The sequence below is a fragment of the Neopelma chrysocephalum genome, unplaced genomic scaffold, assembly GCF_003984885.1.
Source record: "Neopelma chrysocephalum unplaced genomic scaffold, ASM398488v2 Primary Assembly neopelma1_366, whole genome shotgun sequence".
NCBI classification, from domain to species: Eukaryota; Metazoa; Chordata; class Aves; order Passeriformes; family Pipridae; genus Neopelma; species Neopelma chrysocephalum.
Genome location: NW_020898030.1, coordinates 465,363 through 489,882, shown reverse-complemented (window position 1 = coordinate 489,882; position 24,520 = coordinate 465,363). Strand labels below are relative to the sequence as shown.

Here is a 24,520-nt window from a genome sequence, read left to right as displayed (position 1 = left end):
GTGCTTGGGAAAACCCCCGAGGAGCAGGAGCCCGAGTCCTGCAGGGCCGGCTGGCGGCAGGTTGGAGCTTGCCCGAAATGAAATCAGGTTTCCTCGGAGCCAGACGGCTCGTCCCGGTGTTTCACGGCGCTGTAGAGGCTGCGGAGCCGCTTCCCTCGGCCGACAGCGCGGGGCAGCACCGGACCTCGGGATCGTTCTGTCGCTGCTTTCCGGCTTTGTGTGGATTTGGGATTTGCACGTTTGTTTCAGCTTCTTCCCTCTTTTTTTTCTTTTGGCAGGCGAACAGCAGCAGCGCATCGCCGCAATGCCAGAGCCGTAAGTAGCACGAGGTCCCCTGGGATTCACTAAACCCTCTCCAGGCTGCTCGTGCAGTCTGAGCTTGGAGGGGTTCAACTGGGAGCCTGGCCCCAGCTGAAGACTACTGTGGCATTCCCCTTGCAAAAAACTATCTTTAAATAACACTTATCAGTGATTTCGATGTCACAGCTCAAACCTTTGAGCTTTCCTGCATCCTAGAATGTGGATCTGAGGAGGGCAGCACCTCACTTGATTTGCTGTGAGGCTCCTCATAGCACATTGGACAAATAGAACATGTTCCCTGGTGTGCAGAGAAGGGAGAAACCTCCCTTCAAAGCCCCAGCCCTTCAAACCTGAGCAGGATCCAAACATCCCTGGCTGCTCAGGGAGAGGGTGGATGAGAGTGTTGTGGCCTGAACTGCAGGGACTGAGCTGGGACTGGCAGGATGGGCACCCTGTCAGCTCACCTGAGGCATCTGAGTGGCATTTTGGCTTTCTGAGCAGTGGCTCTGAGCTCCCACTGCATTTCCAGCGAGCACCATCTCAGACCTGGCTCACATGCTGGTGGCAACCATTAGATACAGAAATAAGGAACCAACTGCAATCACACAAGATGCTTTCCTTAACTGTTCCCTCTTTTTTTTTTTACTCTCACTGATGCCCTGTTTTCTCCTCTTGTTTCTTATTGCTCCTTCCTGGCTGCTCACCTGCCTGCAGGGAGGTAAGTGCCTTTCCCTTCAGGAGTGATCTCGATGCTGCTCTGCGTTTGTTGTGAGTTTGTTTTCAAAGGGTGTTTTCTTTTTCCTCCCCTTTCCCCTAGAGAAAATCCAAGATCACAGCCTCACGCAAACTCTTGTTGAAGGTGAGTCCTGAGGGCTGGAAACTCCCCGGGATTTGTGTTGCTGGGGGAAAGGAGCCGGGGTTGGAGTGCGTGGTTGGTGGGACAGTGATGAGGAATGGCACAAATATGGGCCGTGGGAGCAGCTCCTATCCCACCACTTGTCTTCTCACTCATGTGGGCTTTGTGGTCCAAGCACCAAACAAACCTCCCCTCACCTCCCCTTCACTAAGATGGGGAGAGGCTCTGACACCTTCAGCTCTGAAGCCACAGCCCCTGTGTTGGTGCTCCAGCAGCTCTGCAGCGTAAGCCTGGGCGCTCCCCGGGACGTGGCATGGGATAAACATTGAATGCCCAAGCAGAGCACAGAGAGTGCCAACGTCAGCACCCATCGGGACCACAGCCTCAGGGGCTTCTGCTGCTCCCTCTGCCTTTGGGGTCCCCACACGAAAGGTGTAGGGAAGTTTTGATGTGTGTTTGGGGCACAGCTACAGCAGGGAGGAGGTTTGGCAGACGGGACCGTCCCATCCTACAGATGTTGAACAAGTAGGCTCGGGGGGGGGAACAGAGGAGCCTGTTCACACTTCTGCCATTGACTTGTGCTCGTAGAGTTTGATGCTGGCAAAAGCGAAGGAGGAGTGGGATCAGGAGATCGTGGACAAGCAGTCAGAAAAGGAGAGGTACCTGTCGGAGCGCATTACACCGCTGCACACCAGTGGGCTTTCCTTGAGCCAGCTCCAGGTATTTCGCAGGTCTAAGGGTCGAGTGAGCTCCTTGGGAGCATGGAGGGGCCTCCCTCACTGCTCTCTCGTTGTGCTTGGCCCCCAGGACCTGTGCAGGGAGCTGCATGAGAAGGTTGAGATTGTGGATGAAGAGAGATACGACATTGAGGCGAAGTGCAACCATAACACCCGGGAGGTAGGAGGCAGGATGGGCTGTTTGCCTCTGCAGTAACTCCCTCCCAGGGGGCAGCTCTGGCCTCCATGGGGGTCTGACAGAGACTGGGTTGAGCTCAGATGTGGGACATGCACCAGGGTTATCTAAGAGCTGGTGTTTGCTCTGCAAGGCACCGCTCAGCACAAGGTTCATCCCTGCCCAAGGGAACTCAAACTGTCCACGGGGTCCACAGGCAACCTCCTCGCCCTCCAGATCACCCTGTGTGGGTCTGAGATTTTCTCATGGTACAGCTGCCATCTGAGCCCGCTGGGATGAGGCCATGACAGCAGCTCTGTGCTTGGGTGGACAGTCCCTTGGTGAGGACGGTCCTCATGGCTGCAGGAGAGGCCCAGACCCCTCTGGGGCTCAGTGTCAGCAGAGGCTCCTGTTTCACACACCTTTTTGTGCAAAGCAGCCATGCAGTGACTTCCCACTCATCCTCCTTCCCTCGACCTGCAGATTAAAGATCTGAAAATCAAAGTTCTTGATCTCCGAGGGAAGTTCAAGCGGCCCCCCCTGCGGCGAGTCCGTGTGTCCGCCGATGCCATGCTGAGGGCTCTGCTGGGCTCCAAGCACAAGGTGTCCATGGATCTCAGAGCTAACCTGAAGTCTGTCAAGAAGGAGGACACGGAGAAGGTGGGTGACTCTTCTGGAGGCAGGAGATGGAGATACTTCCTAGGAATGCCCTTGCCCTTCTCCAGGGTGCCCTTGTCATTCCTTGTCAGCCTCAGAAAGAGCCTGACAGTGAGGCACTGCCCATTATGGGATGTCACAGGATCACGTAGGAGCAGTTTGACCAGGCCAGGGGGATGGTAACAAGTGAGATTTGGGGCTATGTCCATGGTGCTCTTCCTTCCTAGAGCACATGGGTGTCTTTCATTTGGGCCCCCTTGGCACGACTGTTGAGCTGCATGTGCAGAGAGTTTGGTCTTTGATTTTCCAGGGAACCAGGAGAGCTCTGTTGGGAGCAACAACATCCAGAAAACTCCCAGGGACCTCCCAGACCCAGATTAGATAAAACAAAGCAGCCCAGCAAGCACACTTGACCTGAGACAAACGGCCGAGTTCCCACCAGCTTGGCAGAGGTGTGAGAGGGAAAAGTCTCAATACCAGTGATGAAGAGGGTTGCCCAAACCTGCCTGGGGTGTGCAGATGCCCCAACAGCAAGAGTTGTGCTGCTTTCCTAGGGACCCTCCCCAGAGGGCTTTTACCCTTTGGTCCCAGCTCAGCAGACTGGATGAGATCTCAATTTTCAACTACTTTTCTTTTTTCCTCTTGTTGCTAGTCTAGTGCTTTTCCAGTCCTTTGGATAGAAAAGTGTGCTCACAGCCCATAGCACCAGGTGGTGAATGGATCTGGGTTTATTTTAGATGCCATGAGATGATGTCGGGGCACAGCTTGTAATCTATGGATGCTGTGGATTGGCAGAGCAGACACCTGCACGTGGTCCCAGAGCTGCCATCACCTCCCCTGTCTGCTCTAGAAGTGGCTGCCAGGCTCTCACTGCCACAGCAGCAATCCCAGTCCCCTCTGAAAGCTTGGGGAAGGTGGAGGTGGGTTTTATGGGAGCTGGAAAGTCGAGGCAGGAACTGGGTTTGTTTAGCTCTGCCCCAGTGTGTTGGTGTCGATCCAAAGTCCCAAGTGCTGGTTTTCAACTCCTAAAGAAATTTTTCTGGGACTTCTGTGCCTTCTAGTGCATGAATGCAACTTAGCCAGGCTTTGAGGGGGGAGTATCCACATGAATCCAGATGTCCCCATGGAGATCAGACCTTCCCAGTCAGCTCCACGTGCAGGGACACAGGGCAGAGCTGGATCTGCGGTAGAGGGTCTTTGCAACAGGGCAGCTGCCTCCCCCAGCTCCTTGTGCTCCAGGGCTGAGGGCTCTGTGCAAGGGGCAGGGACAGCGTGGGGCTGCTGCTCCCCCCATCCCACAGCCCCTGCATCCCTGCATCCCTGCATCCCTCCCGGCAGGAACGCCCTGTGGAAGTGGGCGACTGGCGCAAGAACGTGGAGGCCATGTCGGGGATGGAGGGGAGGAAGAAGATGTTCGATGCTGCCAAGTCCCCCACGGGGCAGTGAGAGGTAGGGCCCTGCTCCTCCTTTCCCCTGTGCTCCCTGCAGCATCCTGGTCTGTGCTCATGGCCAGGGAAATGCAGAAACCAACCCCATCCTTACAGGAAAAGAAAGGCATCACATCCCCCTGTCCCACCCCACACTTGGGATGAGTATCTGTCCCGCACATCCCTGCCACGAGGCCCCTGCCAGCAGCTCTTCTCTCTCAGCTTGTCCATGCTGCCCATGTCACACTCATCCTGTGCATCACAGGCATTGCTGACACTGACTTCAGGCTGCTGAAAGCAGCCCAAAACCTCCTCTTCTGCCCCACTGCTCTGTTTCTTTCCCACAGGAGCATCGGGAAGAAGAGCTGCCCCATCCCTGCTGCCTGCCTCCCTTTCCCTCACTGCCCCTCCGTGCTCTTTCCACCCTTACCCTGAATTCACCACTGAGCTGAAACATGTGGACAACTGTGTGGGAAGGAGACCTGAGCTTCTTTCTTTCAGCACTGCCATCAGCCCTGCTCCTGCTCAGCCCTGGCACAGCAGCTCCCCAGTATCACCTGCACGGGCCGTGCTGTCTCCAAGGGCCCACTGGCCATCCCTCCCCTCCCACCACTGCAGAGAGGTCTCAGAGATAGCTCCTGGTCCTCCCTCTCCCCCATCCTCTGGCAGGTGCAGCCTGAGATGTCCCTGTGTGGCTGCACATGTATTAAAGGACGGTGTCCCAGGCAGAGCATCGCGTGGGCTCATCACTGGGGACACTGGCCAGGGGCAGGGGCTGCTCCACAGCCCGGTGGGGAGGACACCCCGGTCCTTTCCTGACCCCCTGCACTGTCCCCGTGCTGGCCTGCAGGACAGCAGCACATGCTGGGCTCAGACTGGCTTTGGGCTCATCTCTTCCAGCCCCCAGGCTGCTCCCTCATGTCCCACCATCCCTGCTGAGCCCCCCTGGTCCTGTGCATGGGCCACCCTTGTTGGGCTCCAGCAATGCCCCAACCTGCCAACCACCAACTGGGGGGTCTGTGAAAGAGCTACCTGCTGGCTCCCCCAAACCCCCTTTCCTCTGGTTTTAGAAAAGCCTTCAGAGCTTGCTCCCCAAGACACCAACTCTCCCACCAGCTGCCCCATCACAGGTCTGGGAGCTGTGGGAACTGGGGCAGCCCCATTCCAAGGCTTCATTCAAGCAGCGTTTCAGGAGAGCACGAGACGAATCCACCTTTCAGGCCAAAAATCTCATGCTCCCCCCCAGCCCCATCATTTCCTGTATCACAGCTCCCCAGACTGCATCTGGTTGAATGAAAGCAGCTGGGAATGTGTCAGCTCATCCCCAGAGCAGGAGGGGTGAATCAGTGAGCATTCACACCACATTGGGTCTTCTGGCTGGTTGCAGTGCAGGAGATGCTCAGGCCCCACAGAGTGCTGTTTTTGGTGTGTGTAGCAGTGCCTTGTCCATGTTCCCAACGTATCCAGAGGAATTACAGCATCCATGGTTTCAAACCCACATCACACTGTGGGTGTGTTGCAGCACACCCCATCCCTTTGTAGTGAGCTTGTAAAGTGCAGAAAATGCAATAAATTGGGAGCTAAGTACAGGTCTCTAGATGGCTGGAAGGAAACAGCATCAAAAAGTGTGTGGCTTCCAAGGAACTCAATCTTCCCAGGGAAACATTAAATTCCTTAGGGATAGAAAAGGATGTCCCCATGCAGATGGCTCCTGCAGGACTCTCCACAGCAGACTCGTGGCTGACAGTGCAAGCAAGGAAAGGTGGGTTTGGGTTTGGAAGCTGGATTGCTCTGAGCATCACATCCCCTCCTTTGGCCAGTTCAGGGATACTGAGCTGAACTGCTCACTTTTGTCCCTGGACAAAGAGGGTGAGGGTAGGTGGTGACTGATGGGAACCCTTCTTTCCAGCATGGTCATTGGCACTCGGGCTGCCACAACACCAGCAGCTCCTTCACAGAGGATTTAAAACTCATATGAAAACTCATCCCAAAATCAGGGTTAGATCAGCTGGAAAATGCATATTTGTTCCATTAGCAAACACTGATGCATGATCTTTGTCATTCCACCTGACCCTCCAGGCCTTCTGCATCCTCCTGCATGACTGGAGCAGTTGCTTGGCACACAGAGCCTTTTCCACTCATTTTTTTCCTATTCGAGCTTGATTTGGCCAAGCAGCTGCAGCCTGGCACGGCTCCAGGACTCACTGACCCCTTGTCCTCACCCCACACATCCCAGGACAGGCTCTGGGCAGGCACAGCTCTGGGAACTGAGTCTGTGTCTTGGCCAACCCAAGCAACTCCTCTCTCGGAGGTGATCAGAGATCATTCACGGTGAGATCCCAGGATCTGCCACGGCCCAACCTGCCCCACCACTGGAGGCAAAAGGTTTTTTGGCTACGATCTTACCCCTCCAAGCTCAGTGCCCAAGTGGGCACCGTGCCCAGGCAGCGTCCTGGGATCCCGCCGTGTGCTCTCTCCCCAGAGGGAACTCACACACTCGGCAGCGATCCTGGCACAGGAAGAAAGATGTGCAGGGAGAGGTAATAACTGTTACCTGACCAACTGGTAGAGCTGGAAAATGCAAGAGAGGATTCATGGAAACAAAGCCTTCTTGAGACCTGGAACATAAGCAGAAAATGGCACACCAAGGGTTGAGAACAGTTGCTCTGAGCTTCGTGCAATTATGCTTATTTGGTAATTAAAAAAAAAAACACAACAAAAAACGGGGTGGCATTTGTGGGATGGGGAGGGATGGAAGGGAGATGAAAGACATTACAGGTGATGGGTGCTGTGGGACCAGGCCCCAGTTGATGCAGCCAAACTGTGCCAGTGCCCGTGCCCAGCTCATCGTCAGATCCCGCACACCAAGAGACCCGAAACTGCTGCAGAGGAAAACCTCAGGGCTCCCCAGTGTGACTCTGCAGCCACTGCAAGGGCCAGGCTGGGTGTGCTCAGCAAGGTCCAGGGCCCACATGCACTCAGGTGTCGGCTGCAGGTGGCTTTGTGTGGCTGCCTCGTGTTTTAGATTGAGGGGGAGAGAAAAACCCAACCCCAAAACTCTTCACTCTCCAAGTTCGCCTACTTTTCCAATGCATGATGCTCCCCAGTCACCGTGTCCCATTTTCATCCCTCTCTGGTGGAAAACCACACTGACTGTCATGGGAAAACACAGGTTTATGGATTTTAGTTTTATTAGGAACGTGGAAAAAACATGGGGGAAAAAACACTCTTCAGTGGGATTGAATCTCAAGGCGAAGATGCCACTGTCTGCTCTGAGCATGAGGCTCTCCTGGTTTTGGATCAGGGGACTGGGAGCCAAGTCTTCTTCTTCACCTCTTGAGCTGCTTCTGTGGCTTTGGGCCAGCTGGGAGCCCAGCTCTTCCCTTGGCAAAGGGGGAAGGTGGAGCCTTTCATCCCTGGATGCCCCTGGCTTCCCTCACTCCGGGCCAGCTCTGCAGTCCCACGGTTATTTCCCTCCCAGATGACAATGATCTCAATTTCTTCTCACTGAATTAGAAGGCAACCCTACAATAATCCCCTTTTACTGAAAATTCTGCCCAAATAGGGGATTTACAAGGCTTTTGTTAGGGAGAGAGACTGATGCTGGAGGAGTCACTAATGAAATGGTGTTTCTTTCAGTAGAACTGGAAGTCAGTCCTGTTTCCTTGAGCTGAGGAACTGTCCCACAGTTTGCTCCATTGCAGCCAAAAGCCCTCAAAGCAAAGCAAAGCAAAGCAAAGCAAAGCAAAGCAAAGCAAAGCAAAGCACTGGAAAGTTACAACCGCACAAATTTCAAATGAAATTAGACAGTAGAAAAAAAACATTGATCAAGCCAATGATTTTTCTACTGGAAAAGTTTTGCCAGGAGAACTGCAATGAGGGAGATGCAAGCAGCTTGGTCCAATGAGGACCTTCCAAAATATCCCTCCTAGTCAGTTGTGAAATGGTCCTTTCCTCTCCTACGATGCTCTTGCTGACCAGTCATGCTTAGAGACATCTGAACTGTGCCCAAATATTTCCCTGAGTGTATTTGCAGCTCAGCTGGAGGCTGGACCTGTGGAGGGAGGATGGGGAGGAAGGTTAGTGGTGATGGGCAACCACTAGGTGGAAAGGGGTAAAGTTTATCCCACGGCCTCTGACTGTGGCTGTGGCACCCTGCCCTGCACAGGGCTGACACCAGGCTGCAGCCCCCCGTGATAAAGGTTAAACAGCACCCCTGTGACCTCTGTGGCCTCTGTGGTGCAGGATTAAACCCCATGGCTGAATCAGCAGGTCTTGGCACAACCCTGGGACTTGTCCCATGGCACAACCACCTTGTCACTCTGGGCACTGCAGCCTCCACCCCAAGGACAGGCTGGTCCTGTGTGTTCTCCATGGTATAAAATGGGAAAAAATGGGTTTCTTCACCCCCATTTTCACCTGAAGCCTCCCAGGCTGGGGTGCTGCAGCCCCTGGGAGAAGCAGGGCTGGGTTGGGGTACAGTGCATCTGTCTTGTCCATCTTCCCTTGCTGTGGCCTGAGCCCTCTCACTCCCTGCTCAGAGATTTTTCATGAATTGCAACTAATTCAGAGTTGCCCAGTGACAGGACAAAGAGTGATGACCATAAAATAAACTGCAAGAAGTTCCACTTCAACATGAGGAAGAACTTCTTCCCATGGGAGGTGGCAGAGCCCTGGAACAGCTGCCCAGGGAGAGTGTGGAGTCTCCCTCTGTGGAGACATTCCAATCCCACCTGGACGTGTTTTCCTGTGTCACCTGCTCCAGGTGACCCTTCTTTGGCAGGAGGGTTGGACTGGGTGATCTCCAGAGGTCCCTTCCAGCCCCAACCATCCCGTGGCTCTGTGATTCCCTGTGCTCTGAGGGGCACAGTCTGACAGGCAGCTGCTGCCAGTGAGCCAGGCTTGTTCTGTCCTTGACTGGAAAAGTTTACACTGGCGTCACTTTTGGGGGATGTCCATTGTTTGCCACTGTTGGATCTGGGGAATCACAGGGGAGCATCTGCCGAGAAGGACAATCTGCAGGGAATGGAGTGGGAACCTGAAGGATAATTTAGCACCTGTGAGGCACCATGGTGGAATTTCTGAACCAAGAGTTGTCTTTTTTTTTTTTTAAGTTAAGTAATAGATAGAAAAAGGCCCTTTGTGAGGTGGGTGTGAGGCACTTTGGACAATGGTTATTCCTTTCCTGCGGGAAAGTCTATGGTTGGTTTTTGTCCAGTTTCTGAGCAAGCACACACCAATTTCAGACACTCTCTGACTTTCCTCTCACAGCAGAGGTATCCCTGTACCATCAGTGCATGGCACACCTCTCCCCAAAAGCTGAAGGAATTGTAGTGGAGGAAGGAGAGCCCTGGACCATCCCAGTGCTGCAGAGCACCAGCACAGGGATACAAGGAGAGCAGAGATTTTTGAAGCTGGTGGGACCTTCAGGAGCTGTGGCACCACTGCAGAGATGGGATGGAGCTGAGCAAGGGTGAAAACCCCCTTTTCATGGCCATGGAGTCCAGAGGGGAAGCCTGGGCAGATGATGCTGCTCCTCCTCAGCAGCACAGCAGGTACGAGCTTGAGGAGCTGAGGGAGGAGCTGAGCCACAGCCAGTGCTGAGGGACTGGCACAGCACAGAGGGTGGAGGTGGAGGGTTCACTGCTGGGCCCCAGGAGAGGCTGAGGAATGCCCTAATTACAGCACAGTTGTGGAAACTGGAAGCTCTCCACTGCCCCGTAGCCAAAGAAACAGGATCTGCGTCGGGATGAGACACAGGACACTGTTCCCAAGGGAGAAATACCCTCTGTTGAATCTGATCTAGCTCCTAAGTGGGTATAAATGAGTGTCTTCTGCTGATCTGCATCAGGTGAAGGTCTGGCCTCCCTGAGGTAGATGCAGGTCCCCTGGGCAGAGTGGTTTGGCCCTGGAGCTTTCCTGCTCACAGCACAGTCCTGTGGTACCCAGAGCACAGAGCTTTGCTCTGCAGGTTGTGGCTCTGGAACAGCAGATACAACATTCTGGTGCATGGAGTGGATCAGGATGAACATCAGACTGGTCCCCCTGAGCATCCCTTCCCCCACAGACTCACCCCTCTGCCCTCATTTCATCTCCTTCAGCTCTGGGAACCTGCAGGTTGGGCTGGGCTTCGGCAGTGAGCTCAGGGCAGCCAGAATAGCTTTGTTAAGGGAAATCCGGTTCCACAAAGTGACTGGTGTTTGCTGAAGGCATCGAAGAGCTTGTGGACAAGGCAGACAAGAGTTTTCCTGAATTTCCAGAAGCAAAGACCTTTAGGTCAGACACGGCTAAGAGGGAAAGTCCAAGCAAAGCTAAATAATCAACCAGCAGATAGGAAACAGTAGCGAGATAACAAACTGCTGCTGATAATTCTTGTGAACTCAGCACAGCAGAGGTGTAGACTGGTGACACAGACTTCAGAAGGATATGGCAGGACTTGGAGTTTGGGGATAAAATGGCAAAGGATGTTTGGAGGAGTATAAAGTAACACACAGAGGGAAAAATCCAACAGGGCTTCATATATGAGATGACAGACTTGGGGCTGGCTCTTGCCTGCTTGGGATGAGTATCTTGGGAGTATGGTGGACGTGAAAACACCTGAGGAACATCAGGGCAAACATGAGCTCCATGGCAGCAAAAATCCCAAACCATGAGAGATCAATGCTTTGTGCTGTTGCACAGCTCAGCAGGACTCGTCCAAGTTAAAGGAGGAGTTTTTCCAGCAGTGAGGAATAGACCTTGGGAACTTCTTGCTGAAGGATATTTTCTGTATGAAAAATTTTCCCAGGTTTGAGTGAGGCTGGGCAAATCCATGGAGGAGAAACCCACTGAGAAATCTCAAAGAGTAAACTGCATTCAGCTCAGAAGGTTTCTGAGCTGAAAATAAAATCTGGGGGAGTGTGAGGGGCGAGTGTCACAGAGGCTCATCCTCTGCCTAATCCCCAGACACTAAATGTCCGTCTAGAATTGCTCCACCTTATTAGTATGGGGAATCACAAACTGTGAGGTTTTATATTCCTTTGCTGTGCAGATCCTGGCTGGGGCCGTTCTTTCACTGCCACGTTCAGTCTAATCCTTTTGAAAATCCTGCTAAGTCCCGTGCTCCAGTGCTATCCTTTGGCAATGAGTTTTGCAAGCGCAGTGCTTGCCATGCATTAATCAGAACTCTTTATTGCTTTATAGTAGCTCAGTGATGCTCCACTGCTATATATAGTTTGTTAGCAATTAGCAGGATGCTTGCAAGGTCATTTAAGTAATTTTTTTTCCCTTTATGCCACAACTCATGGAATTTTCTGTACATCTGAAAACATTTGAAAGACAAGCAGTTACTGCAAGAAGAAAGAAAGACAGAGAACAAGCCCTGCTCGGAGCGGATGGCTCATTTGACAGGGTTATCTTTTAGAAATGGGATTTTAATCAGGAACCTTTGATTGAAATAGTTGCTCAGGCCACGGGCACACCCCTGTGGGCTGGAGGCGTGCAGGGCAAGCCCAGCCTTACAACCAGTTCCTTGGGCTGGCGGAGAGATGGATCTCCCTGGGTTTAGAGGCTGAAGATGTACTCAGGGGGTCCTGGATGACATTTCCTACAGCAGTGGGAGCACAGGGTCCTGGCCATGCTGTGTGCTTGGGTTGGACCCTGGTAAAAACCAGGCTGGGACCTGCCTCTGCTGTGCCTGGACCCCCTGTCACCCCAATAAGTCAATCACCCTGTCACCCCAATCAGACAGTCCCCTGTTGCCTTCACCCCTGCCCTTTGAAGGCGGGTGTTGCCCTGTGTAAGTGTGGGGGGACGGGGGTGTCAGGGCGAGTCCAGAGGGGATGATGGGTGTGGTGGGCTGGGTCCAAGCATGGGATGAGCCTGGGCACACAGCTCCTCTCTGGCACAAGGCTTTAGCACCCCAAAAATTGGATCCCCCCGTGCTTCAGCCCCTTCCTCTGAGACTTTGTGAGTGTTCTCTGCTGCGGGAGAGCTCATAACAGTGGCGAGGCCATGACAGCTCGATCCGAGGTATCTGGAAAAGGGCTGGAAGGAGCAGGGAACCCTCCCATGCTCTTTGGAAAGCGCTGGGCTGCACCCAGCCGGAGGTGTTTTAATGACTGTTTTGGATCCCTGGGAGCCAGCCTCCTCCCACTCAGCCCAAGGTAATTCACCTCCTCCACCGGTGCTGGAGGAGTTGTTGACTGGTGGAGGGCGGCTGGTAGAACAGGTTCTCCGCAGGGAGTTGTCTCCGAAACCCTGGGAGACCTGGATGGATCGAGCCCCGAGCGCGGGTCCCTGCTCGGAGCCTGGCACGGCAGGAAGCGAGGAGGGAGCTGCTTTTTTGTGTGGCACTTCTGGGCAGGGCGTCTTTCGCTCCGCGCCGCTGGTAGACAAATTACAGCCTTGCCTCTGTCAAGGTAGATAAGGGAACCATGTGATGCAGCGTGGTGTAAACTGGTGGCAGGCAGGGTAAAGGTGCACAGGGAAATAACCTTGCAGGGAGTTCTTCCCTCCCTCCTCAGGGGGCAGAGTCTCCGGGCAGCGCTGATCAAACGGCACCTTGGCCTCGATGCCTGCGCGAGTTTTGGGGGCTCTCTGAAACTCACGGGAAGCAGGAATGTCTTTTAGCAGGAGGAATTGGTCTGATCTCTCCAGGTAGGTGCTGTGGTTTAATGCCTGACCCTTCCCACAGGTGGGAGGCAGGGGGTGAGGGTGGGCTGCTGCACGGCCAGCTGGACAAAGGGGTGTTGGGGAGGATGGGAAGAGGGGCAGCCACCCTGGCGGTGTTGTTTGCAGAGGTGTTGCCAGCCCCATGGAGAGCTCAGCACTGCTGGGGTTTCTTGTGGGTGGGCAAGATCAGAGGCATTTTTGTTTCTGCTGCCGGGGGAAGCTGAGCATTGCATAGGAAAATTACCCTGGAAATGCATTTTCACTCCGTGTGGGATATATTTTTGGTCTGATTTGCCTTTCTTTGGGGCACAGGCCGGCTGGGCTGTGCCTCCAGGCTTGCTCTGGAGATGGCTGGGGGGTTTTCCACTCAGCCCATGCCCATACAGCCCCTGGGTGTGTGTCCTGGCTCTGCCCATCTGGTGCTGAGCAATCCCTGATTCAGCGGCAGCCGCTGAGCCATCCTTGCAGCCTTTCCTAAGGAGAGATTCTTGGCTCCAGTGGGAGCCAGGGTGAGTGAGACTCCTGGGCATCATGGGGTGAGTCAGGGGCTCACACGAAGCTGGGGATCACTCCTGACCTCCTGCAGACCCCAGGGCAGCACTGCCAGCCAAGTGCAGGTGGAGTGATGGAGACTCAAACACAAAAATCTCTCACAGAGAAGAAATCCTGGTTTAAGTCGATGTGATGGCTCTGAGACTTAATTGCAAACCCCGGTAGTTCGTGTAAGAAAGGGGAATCCCAACTGGTTGGGGTTGGAAGGGACTCAAAACTCATCTTGTTCCACCCCCTGCCATGGGCAGGGACACCTTCCACTAGACCAGGTTGCTACAAGCCCCATCCAATATGGCCTTGGACACTTCCAGGGATGGGGCAGCCACATCTTTCTCTGTGCCAGGGCTTCACCATCCTCATTGTGCAAAACGTCCTTATATCTAATTGAGACCCCCCTGCTCGGAGGTTGCCAGCTCACACCCTGCCCTTTCATGAATGGGATGGACCCAGAGGGCACTCCAGCCCCATCCAGATCCACCTCCTCTGAGCCACAGACCTGCCCAGCCACAAGCCCAGTGGGGTCCTGCACCCTGCATGTTTCACAACTCAGAAGGCAGTTCCTGTGCTCTCATTAGATGAGGCAGCACTGAAACAGCAGAAATGTCAGAAATCTCTGCACTAATGATTAACAGGAGAGGACAAGGCAGGGACACTTGCCAAATTTTTTACTCATCTCTTTGAGATTAAAAAAGGTAAGACAGCAAAAAATAAATCCCCCTTTGAAAAGAGGAGGGAAAGGTTGGCGAAGCAAATCCGTCGCCTAATGGGTGGATTGCTTAATTAGAAATAACGAGAAGCTGCATGTGGAGGTTACGTGCTGCCTCAGAAAGAGCCAAGGAGGGAAAGAGCCAAGGCAGGAAAATCCCATTTTCATTTTGAAGGAGCCTGTCTGTGCCTAAAAACAAAGAAGTAACTGGCTGTCACGTGGATTTAAACCGACATCAGTGCTCTGTGCTGTCACTGCTCGAGGGACTGGAGTGCTGAGCAGAGGCACTGGCACGTGTATGTGCCCATGTACCTGCCAACCTTTCCAGGTGGGAATGTGTGTGCAGGGATTGCTGCACTGGGACAGCAAACACGGCTGTGCTGCCCTCCCAGCCCCTCTGAGCAGGGGCAGCCCAGGGAGGTGAGCACAAAGGAGGTGTCCCCACCTGGGGATGCTCATCAGCTCCCCAAGGGCACATCCCAGCCTTTTTCATCCCTGTCTCTCCCGATGCCAAGCATCACATTAGGGACCACCTGGAGGTCCCTAGCAGTGGGTCCGATTGCTGTTGGGGTGTGCAGGGTGTTTGGGGGTGTAGGGAGTGATGGGGGCAGTGGGAGGGAAGGGCATCACCCCCCCAGCATTACAGAATCACAGAATCTGCTGAGTTGGAAGGACCCACAAGAATCCAACCCTTAGCCCTGCACGGGATCATCCCCAAGAGTCACACCCTGTCCCTGAGAGCACTGTCCAAAAGCTTCTTGAGCTCTGTCAGGCTTGGTGCTGCGACCACTGCCCTGGGGAGCCTGTTCAGTGCCCAACCACCCTCTGGGGGAAAAACCTTGTTCTAAGATCCAACCTAAACCTGCCCTGACACAACTTCAGGCTGTTCTCATTGCCCTGTCCCCAGCCAGGACCTGCCCCTCCTCGCTCTCCGTTCCGCTTTGCTGGCCCTGCTGAGCTCCCCCGCCTGCCCTGACCAGGAAGAACAGAAGCCACAAATAGTTGCGGGGGGCAATGTGGTTTAATTTATGACCCAGCTTTGATTACACAGTAACTCGTAACCACGCTGAGAGTCACCCTGTTCACAGCGGCGCTCACTCGCCGGCCCGGGGGCGTGGGTGCCGCTGACTTTCACCTTCTTAAAAGTCAAATCCACGGTGCACCCTGAGCCTGGACGACACTGGAATGCCAGGGACAGAGGTGGGATGAGGTTCTGGGATGGACCCTGTGCAGAGAAGGCTCTGCCCCAGCAGGCTGTTGGTGTGCTGGGAGCTCCGTGGTGTTCCCTGCATCTGTTTGAGGCTGATTGAGGTGCTTGAGGTGAATGAACACTGTTGTGCAAAGCCCAATCTAGCCAATAAAAATATTTTCCAACACAGTTCATGCACTGGTACAGAGGGTGGGAAGGTTTAACTCAGAGAAAAGACAGGAAATGTGGTGTTTTCCAGGCACCTTTTTATTCAGGGTGACATTTTATAAACCCACACGCATTTGACTTTTGCAATATAAAATGTTCAAAGATAAACCATGTCTTTTTGGTACAATTTGTGATTATAAATCCAGTCCAGTCACATGCAGGGAGGAAGAGGAGTTCCTGCCAGCCCTGTCCCCAGGCACAGCATCTCAGCGGTTGCCTTCAGCATTTGTGCTTTTGCATCTGAGGCTTTTTGCTCTATAAAAATTAAATTGCCATCACTACAACTTGCTTTTGGGCTAAAATCTTCTGCCACTAGTGGTTACCCTTCCAGTTCATGTAGTTGGGGTCTGTGTGGTGGCTCTAGGCTCCAGGTCTTGCTAAGTTACAGGTTCAATATCCTTCCTCCAGAAGGTTGCTTCATGCAGGGATTCCTTTTGAATGAGTGATCCCTCCAGCAGGAGAAATTAGGAGTTGTAAAGTCAAGTGCTTGTGATGGGAAATGCCTGCATGAGCAGGGTGGAGTGAGAGCACTTTGCTACACTTGGCTCTTGTTGGCCTCCCTCTCCTCCAGCCCTGTGCAGGGTAACTTCTGTCATCCCCTGGGCCTTGCCCAGAGTGTTTCAGTTTCCTTTCTTGTGTGGCACCAGGGCTGCAGGCTCCTCATGCAGGACACAGCCTCACCACCTCCTTATGTTTCATCCCAAACAGCCTGGCCAGGCAGAGGACCCTCGAGGATGAAGAAGAGCAGCAAAGAGAGCGCCGGCGAAGGCACCGGAGCCTGCTGTCCTCCACATCCACGGATGAAGAGCCTCCCAGCCCTGGGAAGGACCCCAGTCCAGCTTCCAGCAGGTGTGTGGGGTCCTGCTGGCATCAGTCTTGCTCCTGACGCTGAGGGCTCACATCTTGCTAACTTGTTTTTCTCACCCTGCTGCCGCAGTTGGTGCGAGTCTCTCCTGGAGGAGGGTGGGCTGAGCTGTGGGATGAGCTGGAGTCCTCTGGGCAGAAGGATGGGCTCCACAGGAGGAGTAAAGAGGGGGATATCTCTGGTGGGCTCAATCATGGGCCTCAACATGTCCCATGGCACAGGGAGCTGGTGTGCCGTGGTGAGGGCTGGGGCTAAGGCTGAGCTCAGGGGGATGCTGGCCCTGCCCTGGTGGGGCAGGATCCCACTTCTGCAGAGCAGGTGAGCAGAGCATCAGAGCTTGTGTGTCCTCCTTCTCTGAACCTTGCAGTGATGTTGTGTGACCTTTGCTGACATGGGGAGGTGACCCAAGGGCTTTCCAGTGGTGCTCCCAAAGTCCCTGGATGCAGGGAGGTGCTCTGGGACCAGGCTGTCCTTACACAACATGACAAATGCTCTGAATTGAACCTGGAAATGTCCAGTATTTAGATGGGTTTTGTCCACAGAGACTCATGCTCCAGAGGTGTTTCTCTGTGTTTCAGACAGGATGGAGTTGGGGTGCTTGGGTTGGATCCAGGTTGGATAGGGGCTGGACATGACTAATATGAACCAGGTGGGTAGGACAAGTCCCCCTTCCCTGGTGCTGGCACAGGCTGCCCATGTGGTGATTGCAATTCAGGAGGAGGGCAATTATTATCCCATCTCCTTCCCAAGCCCTGGAGACTGTGTGGATACCATCTCCATGGCCCTGGCCAGGTGTCCTCCTGCCTCTTCCCAGACCTTGGGCTCTTTGCCGGTTTGTGAAGGAGGGGAAACATCTGTTTCACAGGTTGTGTTGGGACTGTGGTTGGACCCTGCCGGACCAGATTGACTTCCAACCAACTCTTCACACTTAAACATACTGGGATATTTTTCCCAGTCCAGTGAAGAGCCGCTGACACACTTCTCATCCATCTGCAGACCCAGCACAGTGCCCTGAGCCCACCCCTCCTTGGCACAGGACTTGGCAGATGCTGGTGTCCTGTGATGAGGATGCAGAAATGCTTAATCTCTGACACAAAGAGGAAAAAAAAAAGACTTTTAATCCAATCTTGTTCTTGGAAAGCCAGGCTGGGGTGCTGGGGAGGAGTATGGCTGCAAGACCTGGTCTGATTGGGGGACTCCAGGATGTCGGTGGGACTTTTATGTCCCCCCCCTCAGAGCCTTTTGCCTCACTGCCAACAGAAAAGCCATCCCTCTGGCCCCAGGGTGCTGAGGTTTGCCTCCCAATTTTGTCTCTGTCTCTAGACCTCAGTCCCTGGTGAAACCAGTGTCTCCAGAGGACGGGGAAGAGCAGAAGCTCTCGGAGGCGCTGAAGACACAACAAGGGAGACGGACAAGGTGCCTTCCACCTGTCTCTGAAAAACTGAAGCAGAAGAAAGAGCAAAAGGAGCCAGGGCTGGGAGAAAGCCACACGGAGGCAGGGACACAGCCACGCGTGAGGCAGGAGAGCATCCGGGCGGGAGAGCGGGATCAGGATGCAGCCAAGGGCAGAGGGGACCCAGCAGGAGACCAGCACCTGGAGCCTGTCTCAGAGACAAAGGCAGCGGTGAGGGGACGGCCCCGCGACAAAGAAGAACAAGGTGTGGGGACTCCTCGGGGGGAGCAGAGGAAGGAGCTGAGGGAGCTGCAGCAGCGGGAGCCGCCGGAGGTGGGGGGCTGCCGGCTCCGGGAGGTGAAGATCCTGACCAGGCAGGGAAGCCGCAGCACAGAGGAGAAAACAACCTCGGTGGTGACCTCACCTGTGGAGCAGCAGGTGAGCAGGAATGGGCAAAGCACCAAGCCTTGGGGTGTGGGGTCCTGGGTGCGGGAAGGACAGCAGAGAGAGGGAGAGCCCAAAAGTACCCGGAGGGAAATGGGACCTGAGGGATTTTGGGGGAAGTTTTTCTGAGAGCTGCAAACCATGAGGTGGTGGACAGGGTCCCATCACCTCCTGCCCTCCCTTGCTTGCACTGTTCTGATCAACTTCTCCAGCAAGCCCCTACTGACATAGTGGTTTAACTGAAGAGATGTTTGGGGCTTTGCATATCCAAGTGAGGCAGCCAAAGTTTGCAGGATTTAAATCTCAAACTCCTGCCTCCAAACCAGTTCCCACCATGGCTGTTCCCTGCACCTCAGCCTTCTCTGCAGACTCTGCAGGGATGCATCTGATGTCTGCTTTTTCCTCAGCAGCCATCCAGGAATCCCTCAAAGCAGGTTATACAACTGTCTCCCACACAAGATGAACCTGCAGAAAAGCCAGACCCTTCTCCAACTCATGTCACCTACAGCAGCTCCATCAGACGAACGAGCCCAAGAACTGTCTCCTTTCGAGTAAGAGCTGAAGCAAGTGGTGAAAGAACCTCATTGAAGCAGTGGAGGATGGGAGGGAGGAAGGAAGGGTTGCTTTGGCCTCTGGATTATGTTGGCAGAGCCTGTTCCCAGAAGTGTGTTCAAAATCCACCCTTGGGCTGGGCATTGCAGTTCTGCTTCAGTCTTCCCTTCATTTCCCTTCTCTGTGTCTGACCAAAGGCCTGTGATGATGAACATGCCCATGTTCATATGCTTTGTGCTGGCCAGAAAATTTATGGGAAGTGATGAGAAAACAGGGAGCTTGTTGTCCTCAGAATTTCCAGAGTCACAGGAATTACCATCCACCTTCTGGTCTTTCCAGTCTTATCTGAAAGCACAGGATAAAAATAAAATCCATCTCCCTTCTCGTCCCTTGTTACAACTCTGAGAATATATTCAGTTTCTGCCCTCCAAAAAAGATCTGTGGAATAAAGTGGTTGGAGAGGCTGGGAAAACCAAGAACTGTTGAGACCCTCCCTGCTGTGGATCAGGGCTGTCTGGCTGTGCTTAATTGACTTTCATGTGGCTTTATTGGGAATAAAACTGTTATCGCTACAAAGCATCTTTAGTCTGGGGAGCTTTGAGATAGGAGATAAGCTCTGGTGTGGGTGCAAATGGAGCTTGCTTGGAACTGGGGGAGATAGCAGAGATAGTTTGTCCCATGTGTCTCTCTGATAACCAAAGCTGGCTCTGGTATCTCCTTTCCTTGTGTCTTTCAGATCATCTCAAGAAAGCAGAACGAAGAAAGCCAAAGCCCTCTCACAAGGAGGTCAGCACCACAAGGGGGTCATGTTACTTTGGTCTTGCTGGGCAGGAATTGTCCTCCTTTGTTTTCCAAGGGAGGAGGAGGAGGAGGTGATGGGACCTGGGAGTTAGTGAGTGCCCTGGCACAGGTCTCGGGTGCCTGGCTGACCAGGCAGAGGACAGGACAATGTCCAGTGTGCAGCTTGCATCTGTACAAGATCACGGAATCACAGACTGCTTTAGGTTGGGAGGGACCCTAAAGATCTAGTTCTAACCCCCTGCCATGGTAGGGATATCTTCCACTAGCCCAGGTTTCTCCAAGTTCCCCCCAGCAAGGCCCTGCTGTCCCTTGGGTATTGTAGTTTCATGTCTGCACAGGGGTGGTTGTGTTGAGTGGTGCAGCACCACAACAGGGTCCCACCCGTGGGGATATCAAAACACCCCTGCAGGTCCATGAGAAACATGACCTGGCTTTGGTGGACAGACCAAGGCATCTCCCACATCTCCATGGGAAGGTTTGGCCAGGTGGCTTAAAAACTCGAGGAACCGAGAGCTCAGACGTGAACACAGGGAGCTGATAGGATGCCCTCTCCTGGATGCAGGGCAGGGGAGTGGGTTTATGGACACCTGGGCTTGCTCCTGTGCTGTAGGCAAACCCATACTGGTATCAGGGAGGATGCAGTTCAGAGCTGGCAGTGGTCTGTTCAGGGATGCAGGGCAAGCTGAGGAGCTCAGAGATGCATTTCAATGTACAGCGTGGCCCAAGTAAGACAGTGAGACCCAGAGATCTTGGCCACCAGCAGGAAATGAGTTGCCTGGGTTCACTTGGCAGATGGATGCAGGAGTGCCTGGGTGGGATGGGGTCTTCTCCTGCCAAGTGCAGTCCCCCAGGACCAAGAGCTGAGTCCAGGAGATCCTGAGGGGGCCGTGTTCAAATCTCCCCTCTTCTTCACCAGTGCGAGTCTGAGGATCCCAGGTAGCAGCAGCACCATTGGGGAGAAGCTGGAAAAGTACAACTCGGCCGTGCAGGTACCAAATGCACTGGGCATAGCCAGGCTGGGGTGGGAGGGATGTACGGGAAGAGAGAGGGAGGTGGCCCGTAGCTGAGTGAGGAGGGGAGGGACTGAGCTACACTGAACACCAGAGCTAATGGGGTTGAAGAAGATGGTCCCAGGCAGAAAAAGGAATTGGCCTCAGGGTTTAGGAGCAGAGTGGTTTGAACTGATAGAACCACAGAATGGTTTGAGTGGGAAGGGACCTTAAGAATCATCTCGTTCCAACCCCCAGCCGTGGGCAGGGACACCTCCCACTAGACCAGGTTGCTTCTTGCCTTGGGAAGGGTCTGCACAGTCCTGCTGGGGGGAGGCAGTGGGGCAGGTCTGTGAGCTGGTGACGGGAAGGGAAGGAGCAGACCCCAAGGGGCTCAGGGTGTGAGCCAGAAGCAGGACGTTGCTTTTTACCCCTTGGGGTGCAGCACGGCCCCGCTGACGCCCCTGTCTCTCCCCAGCGCTCGGAGGGGGTGAAATCCTCCGTCCCTGTGCAGAAGAGCCGCCTGCTCTCCTCGGAGGGGGTGGCCAGCAAGCGCAGCTTCTTCGAGGCCAGTGCTCCCAGCAAGGCGGAGCCTCTGGCTGCCAGGAAGGTAAGGGCGGGAGCTGGACGGAGCCAGGACCTCCCAGCAGCGTCCTGTGCCAGGGCAGGCACTGGCTTTTTGGGCAAATCTTCCTCCTTGCATACCCACGCACAGCCTGGCAGGTTGGGTGGGAGTTGGGTGCCTGTTGAATGGTGCCAGGCAGGGCTGGGCTTGGGCACCGAAACTCCTCTGCCAGTGTGTGGGTTCCTGTCGATGTGCTGGTATTTGAGGAGCTGGGATGGAGCCAGCATGTGGGCTGGTCTCTGCCTGTTGCAGCTTTGCTCAGTCTCCCCGTGCCCTGGGGACTGTCCTGGGTTACATTCGTGCAGTGGGAGAGCTGGGGCTGTAACCCTGGTGTCCCTTTCTATCCTGTAGGACAACCTGAAGATCCCAGGATCAGTGACATCTCGCATTAATCTGTGGATCAGCCGAGCTCAGGAGCCTGCCAAGGAGGACAATAGCAAGGTACCATCTTGTGCCAACTCCTCGGGTGAGAGCCCTGAGGCCAGGCAGCCTGGCAGGACGAGGTCCTGCATCTGGGATGGTGGGGCTTGAAGGGTTGATGAAGTCTTGGCTGAACCCATTTGAGAGGAGTTTGGAGGTTTGGAGGTCTGAGTGCTGCAAGGCCACAACGATGAGGTATCGAGGCTCTAATTGTTGTTGTGCCCTGGCCCCAAGCCCCAAATGCCTGAGACAGCTGATTCCAGCCTTTGGTGAGGTGAGGAGGGAGCAGGTGCCAGCTGGGTGTGCATCCCAGGACATATAGGGGTACCTGACCCTGTCACCTGTGAAGGAGATCACCCCAGCATGATCCCACCTCTACCAGTGTCTGGAGGACTAGCTCTGATCCAGGGGCCACTGGGAGTTGAGCTGTGTGCTCAGTCCTTTTGCACTGGGCTCTGAGGGGCTTGGACACCTGTGTGTGCTCTGAGAGTCCTGATGCATGTGTGATCTGGGGCCATCTGCACCCCCATGTGTATCCCAGTCTCCCAAAATAGGGCGCCTTGTAGCTGTGGGGGCTCAATGCCCAGCTAAGGGGCCTCAGAGATCATCACTTTCCCCCTGTGGCTGCTCCATGGATATGGATGCACCAGAGACAGACAGAAGAGTCTTTGGCCTTGGGGTGGTTTTACTGTTCTTGGAAAGGCTCAGCAAGTCCTGGGCAGGTATCACTGCTTGCAGCAATGGGGTGTTTGGCCACTGCATGTAGCAGTCTCCTACAGCCACTGGGGTACAGGACCAGGAGGGGCAGCTCCAGCCCAGCCCCACAGCCAGGGAAGGCAAGCCTGGGCACCCCCAGTGCTGAGCTGCAGAGATCAGCTCTGCCCAAACGTGTCTATACCAGGTGACTGTGCTGGCTTGGTGTCTGCCAGGAAAGGGTTTGCTCCTGGGGTCACTCCTGGGCAAAGCTTGTGGCTCCTGGATCAGTTTTCCTGTAAAAACATCTGCTTCCTCTCTGTGGGCTGGAACTGCACTTGGTTTTGAGGGTCTACCAACATCTCAGAGCTGGCTGGTTTTACCTGAACAGTGTGTGCTTCAAGGTTTGGTTGAAGTCAGACCAAGGCAACGCTGCACCTGATACATGGAGAAAACCTTCCCGTGGCACTTATGACTCTCCTGTTTGCAGGAAATCAGGAAAATCAACAGCCTGCCAAAGCGTGATGTCTGGATAAAGCAGCCTGGAGCCACCCCTGGGGACACCAAGGTAGACACAGAACTGTTCTGGTGCATCCTCTTGAGCCAGGGGCAGAGCCAGGCCCTGTCTGCTGGTGCCTCACCCATAGGGCAGGAAAAAAACAGGCTACAGGGGGAGAGGGAACATGAGGGTCATCAGGACCCCAGGACTTGGGGGAGTCAGCAGGAGGAGACAACTGGAGGCATCTGTAAAGGTGAGAAGGAGTCTGGTCTGGGAGAAGAAGGGAAGTGGCATGTGGAAGGATATAGGGGTGCCTGCCTGCCCCATCCCCTCTCAGGTCCTGGTTAAAGCAGCTGCCTCTGGGGGCTTTGCAGCCTCAGGCCCAGCCTCACTGGTTCTCACTTTCTTTTCCAGTTGCAATAATACCAGTTGTAATATCAGATGATCTGGGAAAAACTGGTTTGCTCTGAAGAACAAACCCCAGCCCTACCCAACCATCCAACAGCTCACTGCCATGAGTGCCCCATGCCATGTGGAGCACCGGCCTCCTCTGCTTGTGGGATGGGAAGGAAGAAGGCTGGAGGAGTCTCCCTGTGCTCCTGGTCCTCATTCACTGCCTGCCTGGGGTTGTCCAGGCCTGGAGGCTCCTTGCAATGCTGAAGGCAGACTCCTGTCTTGTTTTCCCACAACATTTTGGTGTTCTGCTCCTGATCTCTGCCTGTGCCCCATAACTGCCCTTGCAAAGGGGATCAGCCCACATGTGTCCCTTGCAGCTGGAAGGGGCAAGAAACTGCCTGGCCAAGGGAGTTTCAGCTGCACATCCATGGACGTGTCCATCCCTTCTGCCTGGCCTGTGTGGGATGAGGTGGGGCAGGCAGATGTCCCTCCCATCCCAGGATGTCACTGCCAGAGGGACCCAGCCAAAGGCAAATAGTGTTTGCAAAGTCACACAAGTGCTGGTGTTGCTCAGAGATGCCTCATGGAAGAAGGTGGACCTGGTTGCCCTGGTGCTTCCCTCCAGTACTTTTGCAGCTGAACCAGAGACTTGTCCTTCTCCCTACCTCCCCTGCCCCTACAAGCAGTGACCCCTCTCATTTAGTGATACAGGGAGGGTGGGCTGGCCCTGGCCATGGCCCTGTTTTGGGGGTTGCATGGAGCTGAGCACCCTGTGCTGGGCCCCATTTCCCTCTCGTCCTTCCCCCTGAGCCCTTTGCCCAGTGTTATGCAGGCCCTGATCCTGCTCTGGGAGCTCCCCCAGCAGGGATGCAGGATGCTCTCTCAGGGCTGGCTTTTAGGGTGCCATGGGCAGAGGGCTCAAATACTTGTGCTGGGGCCATTGTATGAGCTTGGGCTGTGCCTTGAGCAACCACTGCGGTGAGAAATGTGGTGTGGGACTCTGCTGCTGCCCCTGGATCTGAGCTTGCTTTTTGGGCTTTGGAAACGACTTGGTTTTCTCTGTGCATTTTTTTTTTTCTAATAAAAGTTGCTCTTTCTAAAACACTCCTGGTCACCTGTCCTCCTGGGCTGGGATGGAGAACTATTCACTTCCCTTCTCCTGACAAGGGGAAAATAGGGAAAAAACCTGAAACGAAAGTGTCCTGAGAGGGTAAAAGCAGCCTGAGAGTCTTCCCTTCTCATTAGAGCATCTCGAGCTCAGTGCAGGGGCTGAGTGAGCCGGGGCCGGGGGTTCCAAGGAGGGTCTGCTCCTCCACTTGTGGCAGCGCTGCCTTATCAGCATCCCCGGCCCCGGGTGACAGCTGGCCTGGCTTGTGTCAGCCCCT

The 24,520-nt window shown here is 54.4% G+C and overlaps 2 protein-coding genes across 4 annotated transcripts; both read left to right on the top strand.

Annotated features, from left to right (window-relative positions):
* The first annotated feature begins 262 nt into the window (after positions 1-262).
* On the top strand, positions 263-4,861 carry TNNI1 (troponin I1, slow skeletal type). Its single transcript, XM_027706249.1, has 7 exons — positions 263-319; positions 1,118-1,159; positions 1,745-1,876; positions 1,964-2,053; positions 2,531-2,707; positions 4,043-4,153; positions 4,479-4,861. The coding sequence occupies exons 3-6, from the start codon at positions 1,751-1,753 to the stop codon at positions 4,148-4,150; spliced, it is 501 nt and encodes a 166-aa protein (XP_027562050.1). The 5' UTR covers positions 263-319; positions 1,118-1,159; positions 1,745-1,750; the 3' UTR covers positions 4,151-4,153; positions 4,479-4,861.
* Positions 4,862-12,320: 7,459 nt separating this feature from the next.
* LAD1 (ladinin 1) lies at positions 12,321-24,239 on the top strand. Of its 3 annotated transcripts, none has more exons than XM_027706245.1 (10): positions 12,321-12,768; positions 16,167-16,307; positions 17,647-18,154; positions 18,571-18,711; positions 19,449-19,498; positions 20,430-20,502; positions 20,981-21,112; positions 21,479-21,568; positions 22,731-22,808; positions 23,154-24,239. In XM_027706245.1, the coding sequence occupies exons 1-10, from the start codon at positions 12,731-12,733 to the stop codon at positions 23,160-23,162; spliced, it is 1,260 nt and encodes a 419-aa protein (XP_027562046.1). In that variant the 5' UTR covers positions 12,321-12,730; the 3' UTR covers positions 23,163-24,239. The 3 variants fall into 3 exon arrangements, with proteins under 3 accessions (XP_027562046.1, XP_027562045.1, XP_027562047.1); XM_027706244.1 differs by having other exon boundaries at positions 18,568-18,711; XM_027706246.1 differs by lacking the exon at positions 20,981-21,112 and having other exon boundaries at positions 18,568-18,711.
* Positions 24,240-24,520: the final 281 nt, after the last annotated feature.

What these genes read in the sequence shown, in the direction of transcription:
- TNNI1 (XM_027706249.1), top strand. Translation starts at nt 1,751, where the DNA reads ATGCTGGCAAAAGCGAAGGAGGAGTGGGATCAGGAGATCGTGGACAAG. An exon ending in TTTCCTTGAGCCAGCTCCAG is followed by an intron (nt 1,877 to 1,963) that starts GTATTTCGCAGG and finishes CTTGGCCCCCAG; the next exon opens with GACCTGTGCAGGGAGCTGCA. An exon ending in AGAAGGAGGACACGGAGAAG is followed by an intron (nt 2,708 to 4,042) that starts GTGGGTGACTCT and finishes CCCTCCCGGCAG; the next exon opens with GAACGCCCTGTGGAAGTGGG.
- LAD1 (XM_027706244.1), top strand. Translation starts at nt 12,731, where the DNA reads ATGTCTTTTAGCAGGAGGAATTGGTCTGATCTCTCCAG. An exon ending in CCCAGTCCAGCTTCCAGCAG is followed by an intron (nt 16,308 to 17,646) that starts GTGTGTGGGGTC and finishes CTCTGTCTCTAG; the next exon opens with ACCTCAGTCCCTGGTGAAAC. An exon ending in AGTACAACTCGGCCGTGCAG is followed by an intron (nt 20,503 to 20,980) that starts GTACCAAATGCA and finishes GTCTCTCCCCAG; the next exon opens with CGCTCGGAGGGGGTGAAATC.